The following is a 26,215-nucleotide window of genomic DNA, read 5'->3' as shown; positions in this document are numbered from 1 at the left end:
CAACTACAACAATGTGTAATGGTCAGAATGTCATCAGATCTTTGTGTACCGTGAAATGATCACTTTTGCGTCCTCCTTTCGTAGTCCATCAGTATAATTCATAGTGAAGTGGTGTTTCTCTCCATCTGTTCAACGCCTTCTGTATAGGACTATATTAATATTAGATTTGATATTGAGATGAGCAACTCAGTATCAAATCATGCTAATAATGAATGCATGCTGAGGATTGCTGTTTGACTGACTTGATATGTTTGTTGTATAATATAAATACATCATTATTTATGTAGCTGTTTTCATTTTAGTTAAAAAAGGTGATTTATACAGAACAAGTAAAACTCATAAGACAAATAGCATAGTCTAAATGAAATGACAAACAGCAGGAGAAAATGAGTCACAATAGTCTGGGCATATGCTAGTCTAACAAATATGTTTTTAGATGTAATGTTTCCGTTGAATTAAAAAACATCTTAAATCCACACTTCATTTTGATCTGCTTCAAGGGGTTCTTTTTTAAATCACTGTATAATTCAGGTGATTCATTTGTTAAGAGTGTTTTGATGTGAAATGATTTGCAGAGAAGCATATAAATACAGATTTCTTTACAGTGGTGGTGATCGAAACCAAAGGTTATAACAAACAGCAAGTTTTATTTACTACCCAAAAATGATTAGTAAACCTATGTCTTCTGATTTTTTATTTGAAATATTGATAATGATAAAAATAGTGATAAATCTAAAAAAAAAAAATTTTTTTATTTTTGCCTTACAACACCCTACATGTCACCTTGTATTTACAATATATGTTTTAGACCAAAACCTCATCTCAAAGCTGTTGTAAAACAGTTTTAGTCATCTGGTAATGTCTTGGTAATCATTTTGTGTAATATATTTCTGTGAGGAACCTTTAGAGGGTATTAAAATGCTTCATATGTCTAGTTCCTGTCACCATGCTAAAGAACTCTAACTGGGTAAGTTTCTGTACAATGAAACATTTGAGAGCAAACCACTCTGAATGCCTGAGTAGATCAGGTCTTACTTAAGAATGGAAATCAAAATAAAAGGCAAAAAAAGAATGGAAATCAACATCTGTGAGCTTGAAAGAGAGAAGAGCAATAAATGACTTCAGTTCACAAAACTGAACATATGTGTTGTGTTTTATGCCCCTATTTTTGCTGCTGATTAGCTGGCCCTGCTTTATCAGTGGGAGCTGACATGGAACAAAATGCAGCCTAGTTGGAAAAGTTGAATAAGGCAACATGGATATTTAATCTTTCAGATTTTTTTTCAAAAATGTTCAAGCATAAAGGTCTAGCTCACATCTGTGTCATGTCCGCTCCTGTACATACAATGTCAATGTCCACCTCTTCCAGCAAGCCTCAAGCATTGAGCTGTGGAAAAGTGGAACTGTATTCTCTGGAATGATGGCGGTCCATCCAGTAACTTTGGGATCCACAATTAATCATCCAGCATCAGTAGCTGACCTCACTCTGTGCAGCTCTAGTGGCTGAATGCAGTCACACAGCAATGTTATCAACTGTTAGAGCAACAAAGAGCAATACCCTTGATTTCAGAAGAAACAATGGATGAGCAGGTGTCTACAAACCTCTCTGCACTTTAGTATATGTAAAGGGTTCAGAGTTGGTTTGTTGTAAATTAGAGACCGTGGCTGAAGGTAGCAATGATATTAGCAGAGGCTTGTTTTTCAGTACAATATGCTCTGATTATTAAGATTAAAATGGATTTTTGATATACTAATCTAGCTTAATAGTTAATCATGATACTTCCAGGAGCAACAAAATGAAGTTTCATTCCAAAATGATGTATATCCATTTGTAACATTTTGTAGGTTTTAGAAAAGAATATCTAACATATAATTTTTCCCTAACACATTTTTCCCTAATGAAAGTGTTATTCATCATAATATAGTATTGATATTGTATGTGTAAAGCCCATTCTCAGCAACCTATATCATGAAAAAAGTATTTTTTAAAGTGATCATTAAAGCATTTTGAGCCCAAGTCCTTCAAATGTTTATCACAGTTACTGCATTACCTACTGCAGTCATCTGGCCTTACATAATGTACATGACTTGAGTTTAGAATATTATAAAGAAAAACGTCTCTCTGCCTATAAAAAGCACAGGAAGAACCATTAATGTTGTCATCCCCTGTGTGTATCCCTGGGAGAACCCTTTACGTGATTAAAGGGTTCCTTGCATCATGAAACAGTTTCTTAAGAATGTGTAGTAGTTGGCTCTCTATATAGAACCCTTTTGAAAATCTTTTTGAAAAGGGTTCTATGTAGCACCCAAAAGGGTTCGTCTTTTGTTTCGATGTCAAGCTTTTAACAACAGAAGAACCCTTTTGAGTGCTACATAGAACCCTTTTCAAAAAGATTCTGTGTAGAATCATCTACAGCACATTCTCCATTAATCTTCAGAACCCTTTCATGATGCAGAGAACCTCTTAATCATGCAAAGGATTCTCTGAGTGTTCATGTTTTTTATAAAACATTTTTCTATACTAAAGAACTCTGGAATAACAGTCCTTTTTAAGAGTGTATACTCTCATTGTCATGACAGATTATGTCCAGTAATTTTACAGGGTCATGTTACCATTACCGATAATTGTTTGGACAGATGTCATAAGGTTTGATGTAGGCTAACTAGATTTAATTTGGCCAAAATTAACATGTTTTTATCTGTCATAACAGCTCATAATATTATATATATATATATATATGTGTGTGTGTGTATATGTATATATGTATATCGTTTTTTGTATGTAAACATCCATATGGATGTATCTCATGTTAAGTGAGTCATTATGACAATGACTTTTTGCAGCTTTCACTGTATATTTTACTCATTGAATTCAAGGTATCTTCTTTGCTGACTGTGTACGGTTATAATGTGTAATATTCTCTTCCCCCTCTTTGCAGGCTATGCAGCATGTATGGATGGAGGGCAACTCACCAACCAAGTGTGACCGATGTCACCGCAGTATCAAGTGCTACCAGGGCCTTACTGGACTTCATTGTGTTTGGTGTCAAATTACTGTGAGTAAACATTGCCCTCTAGTGGTCATTTAGAGCTTTACATAAACTTTCTGGTCTACTTCACTTCTAATTGTGAAAATGAACATTCATTACAGACCTTATAGAAAAATAGCTCTGCACTGTTGAGTGACTGTATGTCTGTACGATTATGTGAACTGAATTTATGAACAGTACCAACATTTAATTCTGTTTGTCCTTGATTTGTATTTTTAATATAAGGTAGAAGAGGCATGTTAGCTTGTATTTAGTACAGATAATTAATACTGAAGAATAATCTATGAGATATTCTATAAAAATTAGAGGTTTTCACGTCTTATTTAATTTTGTAGATGGATTAGTCTGTTCAGTAATATGCAAGCTATTGTAATATGTACTTTTTCCTCTTGGTGGCATTATTTCCTCGACTTTGTAATATCCTGCTTAATGGTAGCCAGTGGTGATGGAGATTAGTCCTCACATTCTGTGCTTACAGCTATTCCTCCCCTAATGGATATGACTAATGGCTGTTCTGGGATATCTGTGTCAAAGCTGAAATATTATCCCATCAGTTCTGTTCTCATGACTACACAATGCTTAGAAGATTACACTCACATATTTAGATTCAGTTCTTTTCACTAGTATTGTGTTTCTGTATGAGTCAGAAAAAGGGTATACAGACTGTTATAGTCCAGACCTTTGGTGAGTCTCTTCCCTCCTGATATCTATTCTCATCTACAGCTCCATAACAAGTGTGCGTCTAATGTGAAGCCGGAGTGTGATGGTGGAGCACTGAAGGACCACACCCTACTGCCTTCTTACATCTGCCCTGTTGTACTGGTCAGTTCAATGGTTTTTCTTTCACTTTACCTTTTGCCCTTTTGTACTACAAGAGTCCTATGCCAAAGTCCTTTGGCAGGGCCAGGACACAGAAGTGCTTAATGCTTAAATTGAGTTGAAATTAGCTATAATTAGCTGATGAGTTGCATCACTTTATAAAAAAATCAGAGATATTTTTAGAGAGTACTTTGACCTTCCAGGACTGTATTCTAATCCCACTGTACGTTCGTACTGTGTAGTCTATGGATTGTGTTTAGATGATGCTACTCTTTACACCCCAGTCTGTGCTTCTGTATCTGTAATATGTTGCCTCTGCTCTTGAGCAGGATCGTCACTCTGTAGTAAAAAGAGGAGAAGGCGAGTCATCCCCCAGCACCAGTCCCGATGACTCCAACCAGTGCTTCAAATTCACGGGAGATGGCCAAGCACTGCAGGTCAGAGTGCAGGTTTAAGTGGCGTGCTCTTTCTTTCTCTCAAAGAGATGAACTTTAAAGAGGCAGTTCAATGGCAAATCAGTTTTACCCCAAATGTAAACCCCCTTACCCCCAAATATAAACATTAAAGCTTGACAGGTTTTAATTTTTACGTTTGGTTCTTTAGATTTGCACTAGAGCTTTGAGGCTAGTCTGTTACTTTTCTAATGAGTGTGTTCTGTAATGTTGCTACAAAATAGTTTTTTCTCCTGTTTCAGATCACCCCTCTTCCTGGGACACATCCTCTGCTGGTGTTGGTAAACCCTAAGAGTGGTGGTCGGCAGGGTGAAAGGTGGGCGTCTTTTCCATTTAACTGTTGTCCTCACCTTATGACTCTCACCTAGGCATATGTCAATATAAGAAATTAATATCATAGTAATTAGCTAACATCTAATGGAGGTCTATAATATATGCAGTGTTTTACTAAGAATACAAAACTACATGTATAAGACAATGTGTAAAATGTATGACATGTATAGTCGTATACAAATGAGTGCTCCTGGTCAAATGACAGTGAAAATAAGAACACATCCTCTACAGACAACAAACTTCTACTCATTTAAATGTACAAATACTGTTTATTTGTCAAATTTAACATATTGAGAAAAAATCTCATATAAAATGCAGAAAAGTTATGGCACATTTCATATTTTGTTTTATTTTTTTCCCAGTATGTTAAATTCAGCTAGAAAAATGTGCACTAAAATCGGCAGAAAAATGTGTTTAAGGCTTAAGCTGGACAGGCAACGCAAGCTGCTTTCACACTGAACCCTGAATGAATGACAATTAACCCCCTTTTCCCAATTTTCGCCGGGTGGAGCACAGTGACAAGTGCCACCGAAAATTGAGCCTACTATGGCAGACCCACAGGGTCATTTTTCCAGTTTTGCGTAATGCACTTCAGCAGCCAATAGTAGAGTAGCAAGAGTCCTCTTCGTAGTTCACTTACATTGTGAACACAAAATAAACTAAGGTCATTTGCAGTTGGTTCCCTTCCTGGTTCACTTTAACAGAACTCAGTTTCATTCTTTTAAAGTGAACTATATGTGAAAACACTGTTAATGTTGTCTCTTTGGTTTCCCATAGGTTTATTTTTTTCAGTCTGTGTTGTAGACCTTTGTTACTTTGGATAGCAGGAGTATGAAAAGCTAGCATTACAATCTTTACCAAGAAGGTTCTCAAACCAATAAAAACCAAAACACCTGTGTAAATGTCAAATGTCACTGCTGTCAGGTTGAAACCAGAAGGAAAGGTTTATCCACATTGTCACCATCTTACATACAATACAATACAGTACTATAAGTTGTCAGAGGAATATGAGTATTCTTGTGTGTATTCCTATGTTGCTCAGTTCTCAAAGACAATATGTTTCTAAAGCTTTTTAGCAATGCTCAAGCATTCTGTTTCTAATCTTCAGAACCATTTGGTGGTCAGCATGTATACTTTGTTAAAACAGCGTCCTCTTATTATGCTTGTTTGTCAGCACCATCCTAAATACCATCAAAGCAAATAGGAGGCAGCGCTGCTCTTTAAGAAGGATGAATGTAGGTGTTGTTGCAGCTCTCACCGCCCACCCCACATCCTCACTGCGCCAGGGGACCAGTTTGGGATCCAGCAGTAGCGTCACCATAGCAACACGCTTTTAAGTACCAATAATGGCCCGATTATTCCCTATTATTAGACTTGAGCTCACACAAAGACGTGTTAACTGCTCTACATCCAAAAAAGAACACTGTTTGGATGGTTCCTTTGATGCAAATAAGGAAATGAAGTGGTCATCACTGAATTTGCTGCCCGATTGTATTTTTCCACTTCCTTCACCCTGTTGAGTATGTTGAAAGTTTTAGGCTTTTGACTCTGCCCTTATATTCTTTGTGTAGTGAATGAATGGTGTGTTCAGTGGTTATAAGTGCTCAAATTATCCCCCCTCCAAACCCCCACCCCCCACCAACATAATGAGTAATGCTTCAGACTAAAAGCTTTCTCTGTTTCAGACTTCAAGACTCTCTCACTCTCGCTCTGTCTTTACCTCTTACCTCCGTCCTTTTTCCACCACTGTTATTCAGCATAGGCCAGCGGAAGCTAACAAAATTAGAAGTGAAGGGCATTGTGGAGCTTTCACTTATCATTTTAAACAGTACCTATTTGTCAAGGTTACTGAAAGCTGTCTAAACAATGTGTGTGTGTGTGCACATGTGTGGTGTGTCACCCTCACAGACTTACTCATCACTCTTTTTGTCTCTACCATTGTTTACTTTTATATAGTTACAGCTGTTTTATCTTGACAGCTGTCTGTCTTTGCATTCATCACTATCAATCCCACTTCTATGTCTTCCCCTTTCAGGGTGTTGCGGAAGTTCCAGTACCTGCTTAATCCCAGACAGGTGTACAGTCTGGACCGTGGAGGACCCACAGTAGGGTAAGTCAACATAATCACCTGATAAGTAAGTAGATGAGGGACACAGACAAGGTTTCACCAATACAGTATCGGTATTGGCGCCAATACTGGCACTTAAATGTGTGCGCACCAGTAGATGGAAAGCTGTACCAGCATTTTGTGGAAAGGCAGTGGTAGTAAGTGATAAACCAGTTGAATTCTTCCTAAAGTATTGGTTTCACTGGTATGTCACAGATACAGCAGATAACATACAGTGTAAAACACGCTAATCTCAGCAATTTACCTGAACAGCTGAGCCATGCTTCTTTAGTGTGTCCACAGGCGTCTTACAGCCTTTGGCTTCAATAAAGCAGAGAAATCCACAGCTTAACCGCAGCTACTCACAGCATAAGTGACTAATACTTACTAAACTCCAACAGAGTCTGATGCTTTGAGATGTAAGCTTGATTGTATAGGATGTACACATGAGACAAATGACTCAAGAAATTCAAATGTGAAACAACAGTCAGCACCGTTTTTGCCAAGCCAGAGAAACTGATACATGCTTACATGTACAGACCACAGGTTTATCTATATATTGTTTAGTTCTGTTTTAACTATAATGCACATTAAAAATATTATGCATTCAATTGAACCCCTACCATGAAAACAGTATATGTGACACTTTTTTTTGTAAAAGTACTATAAGGGCTATATTGACATGTTATTGTGGTCCCAATAATAAAATACATTTTAGTTTGTATCTGTGACACAGATGGACAGTAGTCCACTTCAGAGGAATACATAAATGAAAATGCTGCCTAATTTTTAGTGCTCTATCACCTCGACCATACTCTCATACGCCCACACAGAGATGTGCACACACACACACAACACAACACACACACACACACACACACACATACACCACACACACACACACACACACACACACTTCACTGAGTACATTCTGTACCTCTGGCTGAGTTGTGCAACAGAGCATTCCATTCAGAAAAGAAAGAGGACAAAAGGTATCGTCCTTACATAGGAGAGCAGTCAACCTATTCTGTCCTAGAGCCCCCTCGCCCCAACACATCTTCAGTCACGATCAGAGCTGTGCTTGTTTTGAAGAGGCCATTCAGAGAGAGAGATGTGAAGAGATGCTTGGGCAACTGTGTGACGTAGCTTATTTCACCTTATAGGGCCAGAGCAAGAGAATTAGAGCCGTGGATTAAAAGTGGCCTCATCAACAACTAATGTATTATAGTTTAATTATGAATAGTTCCCATTTTTAATTTAGTCATTTTATGTGTATGAAGCTGCATTTCTTATTTATGAGTACACAAAATAATAGTTTTTGAGAAATTATGCAATACCATCATACTCTCTCGTTATGTTCGCCTTAGCATGAATGAATGAGGAGGAATACCATACTAAATGTTAATTCACACTTAAAGCTATAGGTTTTTACTTTGAGCCTGAGAGACTAAGGGTTTAGTGGTCTACTAAAATTAAAGTTGTGCATCATTCTGTAGCCGGCATCTTGCCCAAGTTAGGAACTCCAGGCAACGTCTGATTTCTCTAGTAATATCGATCCTCTGGTAAACAGAAATGTTCCAAACCTGATATGTTTTGTTCTACATACATTTTCTCACAAAGTGAGATCCTGGATCCTCTGAATTGCAAGGTTGTTTAACAGTACAAATATACACATACTGTAAAATGTGTAGGCTTCAGAACATTTTAGTTCACAGGGTTTAATAGCAGTGTTTTTTCCAAAATACATACATCTTTCTCATAGCAAAAACCAGCTTACATCTGCACTTCATAATATTGGCATGACACCAACAACAGAATGACAACATGACCTTAGAGGTCTATTTGTGCCATGACACTGGCCCTGTACTGTGTTAGGACGCTGAAAGATGTCATGCCTGGTTGAGTTTATGCAGAATTTGGACAACCGGTAATATAGTGTTAAAACAGCACCCCAATTTCCACTTCTGTTGTTCTCTGTCGGTTTCACACCAAGTCTGTGTGACTCCAAACAAAACAAGAAGAGCAGTTGATGAGCAACTAGGAGAATGGAACTGATTAAAAACACTGTTTGTGTTTTTGTCTCTAATGTGGGGCCACGTTTGCTCTTATTGTTGAGTCTTGTTTTCTCCCAAATCCCACATACATAAAAGCTGATTTGTCAGAGCCTGTACAGAGAGGGTACACAGAATTAATATTTTACAGCGTCTTGCGGCTGCTTTTCTAATGTATTACATCCAATGCACCAGCAGCTTCCTGCTGTGCGCACATACAGGACATGAGCAGGAGTCACCCTGAAGCTTTGAATCTGGCAGTGTGAAAGAATCTTTCAGATGGTGGTTCTTAACAAAGCCATGATTATATGAGATGTACAATTGTGAAGAACCTTTTTAAAGTTTAAGGAACATCCACATAATTCTACAGCTCTGGACCAATTAATTTTTTTTCCACAACCATACATCCAATCCAAGAACGATTTAGGAGCCTTTATTTTTAAGGGTGTACCCAACCCCCAAGCAGAACTGGCAGTTTACGAGAGGTTCTAACAAACTTGCACTGAAATCACAGAAGCACAAATGGGGGAATAACAAATCAAGCTTGTGGGTTTTGTATCTTCAGCACTTGTGTCAGGCTCCAGTCTTCATGGACCAAAACACTGTAGACTTCAGCACAATGCCTCATTAGGCACACCTGATCCATCTCATCAGTTAATTAGCGAGGCTTTTGTGAACGGAAGTCGGAGAGTTAGATCAGGGTTAACATTAATTTCTGCAGGACTTTGGCCCCCAAGGTCCCCTTTGTGTCATACCTGATCTACAAAAATCTATTCAATCTACTGATATTTGTTCCATAGCATTTATAAAGGTATAAATTCGTTTTTAAATAGGATGATCAAATTTAAACATACAGAAAATGTCAGGTAATGCACAAATAAATTAATAAAAATACTATTTTACTACTACTGAAAACATATGTAAGCTATTTTTTGAGCTTGGACACTTTATAAGGTCCTTTGCCCTTGAACCTATGTTTATACATCACACACACACACACACACATTATCTAAGCCACTTATCCTCCTGAGTCGAGGGGTGCTTTGGCAGAAGGCAGGAAATACCCATGACAGGTCGTCAGTCTATCACAGAAGTAGTTTATACATGTATTTCAAATAAATAAACAATATAATATTATAATAAAATAATATATTACAATGGAGCCCTCAGTCATGTGTATATGGCTCCTCTCCTGATTGCAGATAGCTGGGACTGATTTGGGGAGGAGCCATGACACTTTAAAAACTGTGGCTCACCAAGCCAGTAAGTAGAGAGAACTCTGTGGAGAGAAACCCAGCTGGAGAGAATTCTGTTTGAACTTCGTTTGTGAGTAGCCTTAGCAGGTTGTGTTTTCAGTTCAGTTTAGTTTTTGGTTTTGGTTACATATTTAAATAAAAGTTCCACTTTGCACCCGTGTTTGGCCTCTGCGTGTGTGTATCTGGTTCCCAGTCAGTGTGGCTCGGTCCGTCCCCAGGCTGACGCCAAAAGTAATAACACATTTTCATGTTTTCTTGTGGTCAGACCAGCTGAATTAGCAAACTGAACTAGCCATGACTCAAAAACAAATCTTTTTCAGAGTTTAAGAAAGAGCTGCTGAACTTGGTGTTGTACTATGAATGTCATGTAGGGCTCTTATATGGTGCAGTACCAGCCCACTCTTCATCAAAAGCAAGTCAAAACAAAACGAATAGCTTTAAAGCTGCCTTATTTGATCAGTTAAAACTTTTATTTAGGTTCTTATTTCACTTATTTTAATAGTTCATTTAGTCTGCATTTAAAGTTAAACTATTGCCCTACCTCACATTTTTGGACTTTGGTAGACATAAATACCTAAATTCAGTTTTGATGCACTAAAATATATATTAACATAAGTGAGGTTTTGGAACGATGTGGTGTATATTAAAATATTTAGTTAGTAAATAACGGACCCGGACACTAAGAGTGCACATTGTGTCACTGAACAGAGGCCCCCAGCGTTTCTCAGTGTTGTTGCAAGGTCATATAGGAAAAAGTCCCACTTATACAAGCTCCCATGCAAAACTTATATTTCACCACTGATTCTGACTTCCCATCTTTTTTGCCCTTCAGACTCAACTTCTTCCGGGATGTGTCTGACTTCCGAGTATTGGCCTGTGGAGGGGATGGAACAGTGGGCTGGATTTTGGATTGCATTGGTAAGTTTGGATCAGTAATATCCAAGGCTCTAAATATTGCATTCTATTGTATTACGTACATCTCCGCTTTGGAGTCATATAGGTAGTACTGCTGAATCAACTTGTGAAAATGATGTATTCCAAAAACAAGACTGACCTTTTAACAATAACAAAATGCCCCATATTTGTCATACCAAGTCTGATTTGACTATGGCTCATTGTATGAACATTGAAGGTCTGATATATTGCCGAAAAATATCCTTCATTTCAGGATTTTGTAGTGAAGAACTTTGCTCCTGTTTGAAACAATGCACATATAATCATGGTAACATTTAATGGGCCTCTAAAAGGCTATTGTGCGTGAATTATCATGTCTGGGAAGCGTGTATGCTCATCTGTGACCTCTTTCATATGAGTGAATGGAAGATAACGGTGGAGAGATAATGGGCTGCCTCTTTTGCTGCTGACAGCCGTGCTGATGTTAATGGATAAGCACTGGAGACAAGACTGTGTGGGTAATAGTAGATAGTACCTTTTAAGTGCTGATTTAGAATCAGTTAGGGGTCATGACCTCATAACTACAAATGTGCATGGTGAAGGGAAGAGACACTTGATCCTAGATCAGTCCTTATCCAGCTCTTACACCCTTGAGAGCCAGTGGGGGCGCCATTAGTGGAAGACGAGGGGAAAGAAGCCTGTATGGAAGCTTGTTTAGGAGCAGCTTCACTGCTTAGTCTTTAATGGTCAAAGCTGAGTTGGTTAAATTAATCTGTTCCTAGATCAGCTCTGCTCACCCACATTAATTTGACAGGCATTAGGAAATGGCTGCTGTCGGCTGAGGATGATTAGTCCGAGAACCCTGCCGGTTTGGCAGTAAAGCCTGCCATGCGGAACAGAGCGAGGTCCCAAAAGCAAGATCCCAACAGACCCTGTGGAGTAAGCCACACAGGGACTGTCAGCAAAGGGACAAAAAATACTATTAATGCCAGTGTCTAGCAGATTAGACTTGCTGTTACTGGACTAAGGGATAAAATGCTAATTCAGGACCATTTTGCCAGTACTTTAAACCAGTTAATCAAATTCGCCTCGGGGTTGTGTACAATGTGGGCTTTTCATGCTCTCACATGAGTTACACAGAATTATGTGTAGTCAAGCAAAGCTTATATTTTTTCTTAAGAGTGACAATAAAACCAGTAACACTCTTTCTGCTAGCATACATACGAAAACTTTACAATTGCCTACATAGCTAACAAATAAATAAACTTTGCTTGTGCTGCCCTCTAACCATATTAGTCAGACGACCAATTTTGTCAGACAACATATTTCAATCACTGCATTATTGTTTTTAATGGCATTTATTTGCTTCAGCCAACCATTCTCAATTTACTACTCAATGTTTGTTTGCTTACTGATGTTATTATGAAATTTAATATGGATAATGATTACAGTCAACTTAAATAATTGTGATATCAGACTTCTGATGCTCAAACTTGGTTACCTATTGTTACACAATAGTGGCACTCCATTTACAATAATCTTGCATTTCTGATTTCTCCTCAGATAAAGCTAATTTTGCCCGTCATCCCCCTGTCGCCATCCTTCCGCTGGGCACTGGGAATGACCTGGCACGCTGCCTTCGCTGGGGTGGAGGTAAGAGAGCTCCTACTTGCATCTCTAGTGTTTTTCTGAGTTTTATGGTAGTGATGTTAAGTCTGGAGTCTTTACTATGTGGTGAGCTAATAGTGCTGTGATAAAAGGGGAAATTTCAGCAATTCTGCATAATTCAGTGGTTGAGTTGTAAGCAAAGTCATTTTGTTATGAAATGGTTCATTGTAGAGAAACTTCAGATTTTTGTACATTGGTGGTGATAGGAACTGGAACCAGAATCTTCTGAGTTTTTATACTTAATGTTGATAATGGTAAAATAGTGGTACATCTGGGCACTAATTTGTCTTGCAGCACCCTGCATGTACCCCTCTGGCATGCATTAATTAAAATATATGAATATTACCCCTAAAAGCATATCTCTGACCTATTGGAAAACAGCATATTCATACCCATTACATGTAACTTTCTATTCACTGTTAGACATAAAGGTTCTGTGCAGGTTTATTTTTTGTTCGTGCTCAAAGGTACAACAGTGGTTTTAAGGTCCAGTTATGTACTTTAAATAGTTTTTTTCCAGTGGAAAAGTACATATTTGAACCTTTTCATAACCTAATGTTTTAAAACAGAACAATAAAAAAAAAAGCCTGGAGATGAGACTGGGAGTGTGGAGTCAATAAAACGTATAATAATTTAAATTGATTATATTACAGTTAGGTTCCCTGACTAAAGATACAGAGATGTACTCTTGAGTGTACAACTCCAGTGACAAGAAGGGTGCTGCCCCAGTGACAGTTTCATAGTGACATGCATAGATTTATGAATTGAGAAAAATCAACAATGAAAAAAAAGGGATTGTACAGGTATATTTTTTGTTCTCCAAGGTACAAACAATGTAAAAGTAATGGTACAACATGGTCCTTAAGGTCCAGCTTGCAAAATTCTTTTTAGATGCTACATACTTCAAACTTTCAGTACAGACTACTTGCTAGTATCTGTAATCCCTGTGCTAATCAACTATAATGTCCAGTTGTACAAATGAACATGTCAAAGTACATAAAGAACATTCCAAACATTCTTTATTCAGTAATAAGCTGACCTTAAAAGTTATTCAGTGCAAACATTCATGTTTGAGCTCTGATAAAATATACATATAGGCCAATTTAAAGCAAATAAAAATGGAAACCGTGTCATTAATTGAACCAGGGAAATCACTTCTTCACTCAATATTAAATTCATCTAATATAGAGGAGAAATGCACACATGGTGTTTTCACTCTGCCGTTGATGCTGTGTACATTACAGTGACATTACTTGTCACTTCTATTGGTCCATTCATCATAAAGTGTTCACACTTGGGAAGCTATTTTTCTGCTAAAAAAACAGTCACAAGGTGCTGTTACGACAGCGACAGTTTGTGAATGGATTAAGAGAAGCGTAATCACAGCTATAGAATGTCTTACTAAAAGGCTTCATATGTTGTGTAATATGTGCATGTGAGTAGATAGGATGGCCTGTTGGTTCCATTGCGTTATAGTGCATCATTGAATTTATGTCTACATGTTAGACAGCCATGTCCTTGTGGAGGTTGCAGATTAATTAACCTATTACGTCATATCTGTGTTTCCTGTGTGAGTGCGTGGTTATTGATTGACTGCTTATGTATATGTGAGAGGGTTTTTTCTGGAAAATACCATAGAGATGTGCCATCTGCATGTTTTTAATTTACATGTTCTTACCTTGTTAGTACAACCTGACTTAGTTCCGTAAAAATATCAGCGTGAAAAGGAATATTTTATAGTGCTGCAGTGCAGTGTAGGCGTATATGCAGTAATTAACTTTACTGTTTGCTTAAAATTAATTAATAAAAAAAAAATCAACAATTTTTGTGGAATCCCACAAGGTTTAGTTTTAGGGCATTTTCCTTTCTCTTTGTTTGCTACCTCTAGGTAATGTCATTAGGAACATGATAGAATTTTTCATAGCTGTGCTAACGACATGCAGTTCTACTCTTATTATTATATAGCACTCTCTGTACTAGACTACAGTACTCTTATATTTTATTGAACATTTTCTATAGCTGTTGTCTATAAGCTTTACCCCTATCTGTAAAGCACTGAGATGCCACCAGAATAATATTATTATTAACGTTAGCAATTTTTTTCCTCCTCTGTATGCTTGTGGTTTCATGCAAGTAGCACGTGTTCATGTTACAGTTATCTGTTCATATCATGATCATCTAGGTGTCACCACACATGAGCACAAGCACACAGGGTTGCCAGGAAAGTGTCAATATCACTGCTTCACTCACAGCTTGATGGCCCTCGTTAAGAGATAACACCTCCATCACTGTGAAGTAACACCCAGCTTCTGTGCTCTACTCTGCAGAACTAATACAGTAATTGAGTTGGGAGTCTGTCTTTTGGCACAGTACAACTATCACTTCATATGTACAGCACTGACTGAGTGGCCCCGGGTTGAAACCCTTGATGATGTTATATAACTCAAATGTGCAGTCATTTCCAAATATTCATTTTATACACACATACATACACAGCAGCACGTGCACACACAGCACTCCAAACCTTCCACATATACACAAACACACACTACATACAGTGTTGTGAAAAAGTATTTGCCCCTTCCTAATTTCCCCAATTTTTGCATATTAGTGAATGCTTTTAGATCTTTAGACGTGGCAGATCTTTAGACTTGGCAGACCCCCTGAGGAAATCAGTCTCGGTTTGATTATAAACAAACTCTAGTGCAGTTCATTTGAAATACAGAAAAATAGTCCCAAGACATTTAAATGAACCAAAGACAGAAGGAATTGTCCAATTGTTGCGTACCTGCTTTAATATGTACAACAGGCAAGTTCCCAGGGCTGTTTTGGCATTGTGAGGTCGGAGTTAGAAATTATAGATCTGCTATTTTCTGCTTTAAAACAAAGCTGAGATATGTTTTATTTAGCTAAAATAAGTATGTAAGTATAAGTAAGCAAAAAAAGTATGAAATACTTGACATACATACGTTTGACCATATATGTCAGTTATATCATCTGTTAATGCACCATGTTGTGATCAGTAATCCCCTGGAGCTGTTGTGGTGATTTCACCTTGCTTCCCAGCATGGAAAAATGACGGTAACAAGTGGCCTCTTTTGACTTACTGCTTTAGAATATTGCAAGACATCCGTAAAACCCATGAGCCCTGATAAACCAGGGCAAAACATGGCTCAGAAAGTTAATTGGAGATTTTGTTGTAGGGCAGTTGTTAATAGCAAATATATGTCATAACATATGCACAGTTGTTTATACGTATAGCTTTTATTTATGTCTTTTTGTTCAGTGTCAAATATGTGAGTGTGAACACTAAGCAAAACAGAACCTAAAGCAGCAATATATCATTTTCTGTTTTGGTTCAGACCAACGGAACTAAACTACGAGTATAAATACATCCTTAAACAAAATGCAGTTTCTGACAAAGAGAGTCATTTCAGAAATACATATATAAAGTAAATATTCTTTTGTATTATACTTTGTCACATGAGTGAATTTCATATGAAGATTGAGAATACAGCCAGCCCTGTTAAAAAAATGTAATTTTCCCATCAGGTCAGAAGAACACTTTGACAAGTAAACTAAGCCATGAAAAGAAAATCCAAAAGAAATCAAGGGAAAAAGCTGTTGGCATATCAGTCTGAAAAGGGTTGCATGACCGTTTTGAAGTTTCTAGAACATCATTGAACCACAGTCACAGCCATGTATGAATTTAGATCCCTGGGAATATTGGAGTGGCCAACTTGCCAGGATTTCCCTAACAGCACAGAGGCAATATAGCCATGATGTCACCAGAGTTTCCAGCAGAACATCAAAGGAGCTGTAAGTTTTGCTAGCCTCAGCTAAGGACAGTGTTCATGTCTCCACGATAAGTCAAATTCATGGAAGACCATCGATGAAAAAAAAACACTGCTAACCAAAACAATCAGTGGTCATTTAAAATTTTAAAGAAAACACTTGGGCAATTCCCAAGACTCACCAGTCCAGAGTGTAACTTTCTGGTCAGCACAGGTCCTTTAGTATCTGCTGCAAAGCAAATTATGCATTTCACAATGCCTTTGACCATAATACCAACACTCAATCTTGGTGGTGGCAGTGGAAAGATTTAATGTAGTATAGCTTCCAGATGTTTTGCTGCCTCAGGGCCTAGACAAGTAGCTGTTACTAAAGGAGTCATGAATTCTGTTCTGCATCAGAGAATGTGTAAGAAGCGTGTCTGTTCATCTGCCTTTGAGCTGTAGCTAAGACTCAATGTGGTTATGGAGCAAGACAGTGGTCCAAAACAGAATGGAAATCCACCTCTGAATGGCTGAACAGTAACAAAATGAATGTTTTGTACTGGCCTTGTCAAAGTGTTGACTTGAACTCAGTAGAGATGCTTTGGCCGGCCTTAAATAAGCAGTCCATGCTTGAAAACCTTCCAGTATATCTGAATTAAACCAGACCTACATGTCATGTATTATGCCTGTGCTTTGTTCTCCAGGCTATGAGGGAGGCAGTCTTCTTAAGTTCCTCAGGGACATCGAGCACAGCACTGAAGTGGTTTTGGACCGCTGGAACATAGACATCGTCCCTGATGATAAAGAGGAGAAGGGAGACCCTGTGCCCTACAGCATAGTCAACAACTACTTCTCCATTGGAGTGGTGAGCACTGCTGTGTACTTTTCTTTCTCAATAAGATGAAACATGACTTCCGGTTGAGGCTGAATAGCTCCACTAACAGGTTAAAGAATTATGTATGTTTTATTTAGTGTGCTGAAACCACAAATCGGTCAGGAGAATAATTTAAAAATATTAGACAAAAAGAAACATTAACACACTGTTAGAGAGATATGAATGTGAGTCCTGTTAAGGAAATTAGCCTTTTTTTAGTATTTTTACCAGGTCTAAAATCTGAATTTATTTCTAACATCTAATATTTAATTTTTGTCTAAATCTAAAACCTAATATTTATTGCTAACTGAATTAATCACAGTAGCAATAAAATCAATTTTTGGCTTAGATCAAGTTTTTACATATCAAATTAATGCAACAACAGCATTCAGAAATCACACTATTAATGGACACGTTAACACTCTTCTGTGAATGTGCTTGTGCAGAAGGACACACTTCTGCACATTTTAATGCACAATTACTGTCTTTTTGCTGAATTTAACATATAAAACAAAAATATTTAATTTAATGTTTTATTTTTTTCCAGTATATTAAATACAGCAAATAAATCTAAAATCAGAACAAAATGCCAAATTTGTTGACTTAATTTGACTAAAGATGTAATCTCACCTCATCAGGGGCACCAATACTTTTGCGTGTGAGAATTTATACCAAATTTTTTATATCCGATATTTTGTATTCTAAATTTTTTTTGTATTTAGCAAGAAAGCATAGAGCTTGTTCTAATGATTTAAGTGAATAACATTTATCCTAATGTAACATGACGTGTTTAAGAAAGTTGATTTAACCAGTAGCACTTTACATTTACAAATTACATTTTATGTATCTGTTTTGTTATCTAGAACAGCTTCCTTTTTACTGTTTTAAAAGCATCTTGCATATTTTTGCATATTTCCTAAAGCTATAGTCATTTCATCTAACTACAAGTTATTTTAGTAAGTTTATAAGATATCATTAGCTGTTCATTAAATCTAATGGCCGTTTAATGGCATACTGATCATATGTAGCATTAAGGTAAGCATCATTAGAGAAATTATAACTCCCAAAAACTTGAACGTCCTGCTTTTACATACAGCATTTTCCCTGCTCATGGAGAAAATAAATAACTGGCCTGCACTTAGTTGCTTAGCAACCATACTGCTCATTGTAATGTTATGAATGCCAGTTGTTCACAAGTTTTGTGGGAAAAGATCAAATTGATGCTAACCTATTCATTGTGATTTCCAGTTTTTCACATCCATCTTTTCAACAACAAATTGTTGCTTCTGAGCAAAGTTGAAGAGTTTCAGCAATGACTTGAACCAAGATTTTGAATTGTTATAACAAACCATCAAGTTGCTTAAAAGGTATATATGGCCTACAGCCTAGTTTGCATTTGTTTAGCATACATGACATGTTCTACAATGTGAGTGTGTCTGTGTTTGCTTCTACTCTGTTCTTTTAAATAAAGTGAATAGAATTTGGATTTACCCCATTTGCAAAAACACATCTTAACCTATATATCCCACAACTTTGACAAAGTACTATGTGTGGTTCTTTGGGAATCTAATGCTACTGTTTTCATAAGGCATAAACTTGGCTTTGTATGGCGTTGTATTTGCCTGAACAAATCGGCAAACTTACAAACTCACATGCATGTGCACACACACACACACACACACACAGAATATGGCCAATTCTTCACTCTTGAAAATAAACTCATTAAGCACATAACCACTAAAGGACCAGAATATAATTTAATCTTTGTAATCTTTGTACAGAGTTTTCTAAGATAATGCTGGCCTTTATATCACTTTTTCAGTTTTAATGACATTTTGGTTTTGGTTGATTAATACATAATGAGCATTATATTTCTATAATATACATAAAACAGTGGTGACCCTGTAGCCAAAATATATTTTAATTTTGCCTTACAATTAACACACAACAGATGTAAGTGGCTAAAACTAATTCAATTTGCATGATGCTTCAGATTGTAATGAAAGATCTGTTTAAAATTTATAAAATCCATTGATACACACATTGTAAATTGCCTTCTGGTGTTCTAATTTTTGTCGACCTAACTTTTACAGTACAGTGTAAGGTTCCTTTTCATGTAATTTTAAGAGAAACCGTGCAAAACAAAGCATAAAATCAGAGAAAGTTATGTCAGGTTTGTAAGACACTCTTTTAGCATAGAGTAGCTACATTCAGCAAGCATGTGTTTGATAACTTATTTGGAAATGTATTATTTAGAAAATGCCACAATGCTGAATTCTGTCTAGTCAACTGCTAAGCCAATTATAGGATTGGACTAAAGACTAAGCCAATTATAATGGCTTTAAGAATGTAGGAACATTTCTGAATAGAGTGTTGTTATCTTATTTATGTCACTGCCCAAAGCAAAATAGGAATACTACAGGGATTTCTGCACTAAATAGTACATTCTGGCAGTTACTGCAGTTTCTTACAAGATACAACACAAAGATTACAGATTATAATAAAACAGCATTACAAGAACATTTTGAGCAGGTGAAAATATTGATTCATTTAGAAGTATAAGGCAGCACCTCAACTAATTTTCTGATGTACAAATACAATTTCTTTTGTGAAGATGGAATAACAAGAATTGTAAAAATATATTTCAGGTTTGTGCTTGTACATTTTTGTGTGCGCTGCTATATTTTTCAAGTAGTGCTCACCACTGCTTCTTGGCAAAACACTCAATGTAGAACCCTTTTATAAAATAGCAAAAATTGGTTTTCAGATACAGCTCCCTTGCATTGATTCAGGGCTTTAAAATCTTCATCCTGTAGTACTTTTGCACTTTACATATTAGGGTTTGTCCTGCTCTAACAACTGAATCAGTTCAATGACCAAGCCTGTATGAGTTTAAAGCTAGTGTTTTAGAACAGCATAGTCCAGGATTCAGACCAGAAACGCTGCTTCTGTGTAATAAAACACTGCTTCTGTGCAATGTTGTAATTTGATTTTAAGTTCTTTCTGGAAAATATAATACTAAGGCCAAAAACCGTGGGTGAATATTTAATATTAAATATTAAATATTATCATGTTCTTTTAATATATTGCATATTAAAAGAACTTGATACTGAATCACTTCTAGCAGGCAAAGTCTAGTGTTTCAGTCTCACAACATCGGGTTTCTGCCCCACGTACCCACTTCTTTAGACAATGATTAATTTTTATGCTGTTTATAGAGCCCTCTATAAATAGTGCGTGTTTCATTTTGGAAAAATTCTATAATGATCTACCTCATCCCAGGTGCGTTGGTTACATGCCGTTTCATCTTTGTGAAGTGTGCCAGGTAGCCCAGACCACATTTAGGTTGGCCAGAAATAGGGAAGGGTCCTGAAATAGGCCACCTGACGTGGGTGAAATGAGTGTGTGAATTAGCATAGGAGCAGACACAGGAAGGATTAGGCAAGGTGGCGCACAAAAAAAGAAAAAAAAAAAGAAACTCACAGGAATTCGACACACTGCAGCGCCATTATGTAACTCAACTCAACCTCCCACTGACTGGAGGCCCAGCTTTGTTTCCCTCAGCCAACAGCATCCACCACACTCACCAGAGCACTAGCAAAGCTAATGCGCCACTGTAGCTGTTGTGAAAGCCAGACTAAGAGAAATTAGTGGCTAGCAGTTTGTGCTTTTCCCCATTACAGAACAAAAAACACTCTCATTTTGATTCTAAAATGCAGGAGAAAGCTAAGAAACAATGCAGTGTATTGAGGGTGTCAGGCCATCTGCAGGTGATGGTGTGAGCTGGTTTGGAAAGTGGCACCGAGGCTGTTGACTGTGAGTGGACAATGGCTGGTCTGTGGACACTCGAGTCTTATGATGGGGGCAGGCTGTCTGTGCCAGGAGGGTCTATGCATGGCTTGGCACCAATGCTGGTTCTCACAAGGCAAACAGGAAAATAACACACAAAAATTAAATAAGCCCTTGTCCCAGAATTGTTTTGGATATCACAGCTTGAAATAATCTAGTGGGGGGAGTGTATGGCATGTCCACCAATGGTCTTAATGCCACAAATTTGCTGCTTGTTTTTGAGAACGAAAGACCACCTTCATTAATGCAGTTTCTCATTAAATACAAGTAATATTTTTTCAGGCAGTGTTTCTGAAAAGATTAGATATAAGGGAATCCACTGGTATAAGAAAGAAGAAAGTGGACCAACAAAATTGTCCCATCAGATTAACAGCACTTAAAGCTTTCATCTTTAAGAGAGAGGAGAAAACAAATACTCTTGCTTCAGATCTGAAAATGTCTACTGTTTTTTTTCTGTACATCCTTCCACTGTGAGAAGACATCTCAACACTATGGGTCTTAAGAATGTGTAGGTGTCAAGAAGCCTTTATGGAATAGACAACATAATAGACAACAAGAAAAAAAGCTGCTTTTTGTAGAAAAATATCTCTGCAGATGTCTTTAAAAAACTGAAAGCAAGTCTCCTGAAAAGAATGGAAGCTGTAATAAAGGCAAAGTGTGAGCACATTAAATATTGAAAATTTTGATTTTTTTATTTAGTTGTTAGAGGCTTTTTGGTAGCTTTGTGTTAAATATATTATCACTGTGATGTAAAAATAAGATGTTTTCTCCTTCTGAATACAAAATGAAGAACTGAAAATTTAAAAAACACAACTGAAATTTTAAAAAATCTCTTTTGCACACTACTCTACATGTATACAGTCCAGACCTTAGGCTTTAACATATTAGTGAGCAACAAATCAACTACGCATTATATTTTCTTCTTGAATGCAAAACAGTCCCAAATGTTCAGTGTATCCACTGTGTAATGAATTAGAGATTAAGATGCTAATCCTAGGGGGCACCAGAGGGCCTCCTCTATGCCTGCAGTTATGGTGCTGTAGCATGGTGTGGTGTTGGAGCAAAGGGACAGGGTGCTGGGAGTCCATGAGGAGAGGACAGATGGCTCCGCATCGGGAGCTACTGACACCTGAGCAAACCAGTGTGGTGACTCACGCGCTGATGTAATCATTAGCAATGTTGCACCGCCTCATCGTCCCAAAAGGGAACATTTTCCTGCCACCCTCCACTTGGGTTGCCATGGCATTAGTGGTTACTAGGCCACTATCGCCAGCTTCAGGGTCGTCTGTTTCATGTTCACTTCATTTGAGAGATTAAATTTTGAATGACCTAATCTAATAACCAATTTGTTGAAAATAAAAGAACTACTGGGGCAGAAATAGCAGGAGGGGCATGTCCTGGCCATCCAGGAGAAAAGCACCAAGTGCATTTGAAGATCTATTTTTTGTGGTTGTTTGTTGCTTTGAACCCCGCTTAATTTAACACCATGGCATGAATTGCCATGGCAGTTAAACTGTTGATAATTATTGATAAACTGATGTACTGAAACACATGCCGTGTGTAAAATATTGAATATAAGTCATTGAGTTCCTAGTTTCTGTTAGTAGTTTTAAAATGTAGCATAAAAATGCACTCATAGTTTTTGATAGTACTTTTAAAATGTGGCACTACTTTCTTCCAACTTAACACACTTTCAAAAAAAAAAAGTGCCATATTCTACAAACCTAATTCCAAAATAGCTGGGACAGTATCTGAAATACTGATAAAAACAGAAAGTAGTGATTGGTAAATTCTGTTTGCCATGATATAGAAACAGGATATTTGATGTTTTACTTTATGAACTTCACAGTTTTTTTCTAAATATGCATTCATATCAAATTTGATGCCTACAACGTATTCCAAACTGTCAAACAGAAGTATGTTTAACTTTTTCTTTTAACAGCACTTTTATTAAATGTTTCAGGACTAAAGTCACTGACTGATTCAGTTTTATGGATGTCCCTTCCCTGAAAAAGATGTCATCTAGAAGGCAGCATATGTTGCTCCAAACCTAACTTCGTTGGTAATAATGACTGTCATAGATATGCCATTTACCCACTTATACCACTTACACCCATACCATCACAGACCCTGTCTTGTGAACTTTACTCTGGTAACTGGTCGATGGTCATAGGCATTCAGTTATGGTTTTCAGCCTTGCCCTTTGCATTTTTGGCAAAGCGATCATTCTTAGCTCATAATCCTTGCTCATAAGGGACAAGGTCTTTTCTTGATGCTTGGTTTATATCCAGGTATCATTATATCACCTTTTTTAATATGCTTCATGAACATTTCACAGTGTTCCTAGTCTTAAATTGCCACCGTCCTAACTTTTTGGAATATGTTGCAGCCATCAGTTTTAGAATGAGTGTATGTTTGCAAATAAACAATTACTTGACATGATAAAACATGATCTTGTCTTACCTACAAGTCAAATACAAATGCAAGTCAAAGTTGATCTCTTCTGTTTTTATTTGCATTTTACTTACTGTCTGAACTTTTTTGGAATTGGGTCTTTAGCAAAAACTACTTGAAGTATTGCAATATTACATTTTTAGAAGAAAATTAGATTCAGATAGTGTAGTTCGAATATGACTTTGTTTTTCTGAGATTTTGTTTGTGCCAGTCTTCACGCTGATTTTACTATCAGCACCAACATGACATCGGTTTAATGAGGAACATACCTCTAATATGCGAATGAACATGAGCCTGTTGTACAGTCTCAGTTTTACTGCTGGTGAAAGTGCAGTGGCCCCTGACTGCACGTAAACAAGCGCGGTTCATAAGTGAGGGCTGTGCTCGGCACACATGTGAATCGGATTTCTGAGACAGACTATGCAGACTTAACACGGTGTGGTGATCCTGCTAGAAAGTGTTTGCTGCTTGATCCAGTTCCTCTTTCTCCCTGGAAAGAATGTGTCGGGGGGAATTAGAGAGAGCAAACACACTGTGTCAGCAGCCATTAAACGCACCTCAACATAAACTAGCCCAGCACGGGCCTGTTAACCCAGCCCTGGGAGATGAAATCTAACCTTCCTCTCCTGCCATCAACAAGCTATCTGTGGCCCTGTCATGCCCTCCTTGGAGTGGCACTGGGAGAAGAAGGCTTCTGGCATCATGTTCTCACTGGCTTGGTATCACATCACCTCCATCTCCAGTGTCACAGTCACTCTTTCCCTTCATTTATCTGATTTCAGACCAGTCCAGCATTGTCATTCTTTCATCAAAATGTATTCTACAACCTAGCACCTCTGTTGTGTGGTGGGGTTTTTGCTAAGGGTACAGAACATGTTAGTGCCTGATGTACAGTAATATGCAAAAGTCAGAGACCACTATTCATTTAGTTTCCAGACAAAATCGGCAAGCAAGTTAACTTTATTCAAATAATATTTTGCTACTTGTATAAGGAAGGGAAAGTCAAAGGAAAATAAGTGAAGAAACAGTTTCCAAAACTGGTATTCAGAAAATGTTAAAAGATCTAGAGAAAATGAGACTGTTGAATGTTACCATCAGATAAACATTACTTAAAGCTTTCATATTTGAGAAAGAGGAGAAAATCAAGTTATAATATAGTTATTGAAGTATTTTCTGCTCCTTTTCCTGATGCTGAAAATGTAGTTCTTTTTTGCCATTTTGACTAAAAATTAAATAAATGAAGAGTGGTCTGCCTTTTGAGTGCTGTATTATTTGCAGAAAAAAACTGTTATTGGTATGGAGTTGACATTACAGTCATTACAACTGATAATTTAGTAGAATGTGGTGAATAATAGTACTACTATACCAATAAAAGAAAAAAACATGTGACATTTGCAATGTTGTGGCTTTGGAAAATGAGTAAGCTTTCTTATGCAATACACTTAAAATATTACATATAGTATGATTTTAAAAGAAAATAGTGATAGGTTATTGATCATTATTAGAGTCTGTATGAGCCACAAGATGTTGCTCATTGGTTATCACTTTGGGCTAGAAATGTAGTGCATCACTATTTATTGCTGGAAAGTGATACAAAGGCTAAGGAGTAGCCAGGCACCAGGGAATAGCCAATCATTGCAATAAGAGTGTTTGCTCTAGAGTCTGTCTCAGTATGTGTGTGTGTTTGGGGCAGTAGGGGGGTGTGGGGTTGGGGGGGGGTTGTAGTACTGGCACAGGCTGAAGGTCAGGGGAAGTATCAGTGACAGGAAGTGTTTGGCTGCCAGTTTCGGACCAGGTTACCGCCATAATGAATGGCCGTGCTGAGTGACACCTGGCCAGTCTTAAAGATAGAAGGAAGACAGTGCCTCTTCATCTTTTCTCTCCTCAGACAAATACGCAGACCTGAGTGCACACACAGTCACTGATGCACACCAACACTGACTTACATACGCGAGCTAACAGGCTAGTGACGAGTCCCATATGCACCTGCTCCCCGCAGTGCTAACAGAGCCACAGATGGACACTGACACAGAGGAGCCTTACAATAACCCTGCTTGGCTGTGCCAATCACTGTGACCTGAATATCACCTCACTTAATACCCCTCAACTTCTTACCCTTTCAGTAGGTACCCTCTGAGAGGTATAATATGAACCTTGTCAACTTTTTTTGAAAGAATCTTTGTAATAAGAAAAAAGGTTTTTAAGAACTTGAGTTCACAGTGCTTGTAACACACACCCACATAACTATATGTATCCATATATACCTTTATTTATATATAGATACTTTTATTTATAATGAGGGATTGGAGGGCAAGAAAAGGGTTACATCTTTACTTATCTGATCTTATCTAGCAGAGCAGATACTGTGAATGTTGTATGTTTCAGGCGAGGAGAGGATCATGCAGGGGGCATTGCGCCCCTGTCCTCTCTGCATGTCCATGTATGGGACTGCTTAAGCAACAGGATATGTACCTAAAGGCTTTGGTGTCAGCTTTATAGACTGGTCATGACATCACTCCAAAACATTTCATATCAGCACAGCAGAGCTGTGCTCGATAGCATCTGTTGCAGTAATGAGGGCAGAACAGTCTAACCTAGCCTGATCTGTCTCTCGCTCTGTTGATCTGATGTT

The 26,215-nt window shown here is 37.6% G+C and overlaps 1 protein-coding gene across 3 annotated transcripts in view; it reads left to right on the top strand.

The window, feature by feature from the left end:
* LOC108424401 (diacylglycerol kinase beta) overlaps nucleotides 1-26,215 on the top strand; it is a 113,338-nt gene that overhangs the window by 47,202 nt on the left and 39,921 nt on the right. For all 3 annotated transcript variants that reach the window (XM_037539153.1, XM_037539152.1, XM_017692437.2), the window contains 8 exons: nucleotides 2,940-3,056; nucleotides 3,774-3,872; nucleotides 4,199-4,306; nucleotides 4,564-4,637; nucleotides 6,690-6,764; nucleotides 10,901-10,986; nucleotides 12,526-12,615; nucleotides 17,111-17,271. In XM_037539153.1, the coding sequence (XP_037395050.1) occupies nucleotides 2,940-3,056; nucleotides 3,774-3,872; nucleotides 4,199-4,306; nucleotides 4,564-4,637; nucleotides 6,690-6,764; nucleotides 10,901-10,986; nucleotides 12,526-12,615; nucleotides 17,111-17,271 (810 nt within the window). The remainder of the gene's footprint in view (nucleotides 1-2,939; nucleotides 3,057-3,773; nucleotides 3,873-4,198; nucleotides 4,307-4,563; nucleotides 4,638-6,689; nucleotides 6,765-10,900; nucleotides 10,987-12,525; nucleotides 12,616-17,110; nucleotides 17,272-26,215) is intronic.

The sequence above is a fragment of the Pygocentrus nattereri genome, chromosome 6 (genome assembly GCF_015220715.1).
Source record: "Pygocentrus nattereri isolate fPygNat1 chromosome 6, fPygNat1.pri, whole genome shotgun sequence".
Lineage (NCBI taxonomy): Eukaryota > Metazoa > Chordata > Actinopteri > Characiformes > Serrasalmidae > Pygocentrus > Pygocentrus nattereri.
Note: the sequence above shows the minus strand (reverse complement) of the source record. Positions and strands in the feature narration are given on the sequence as shown.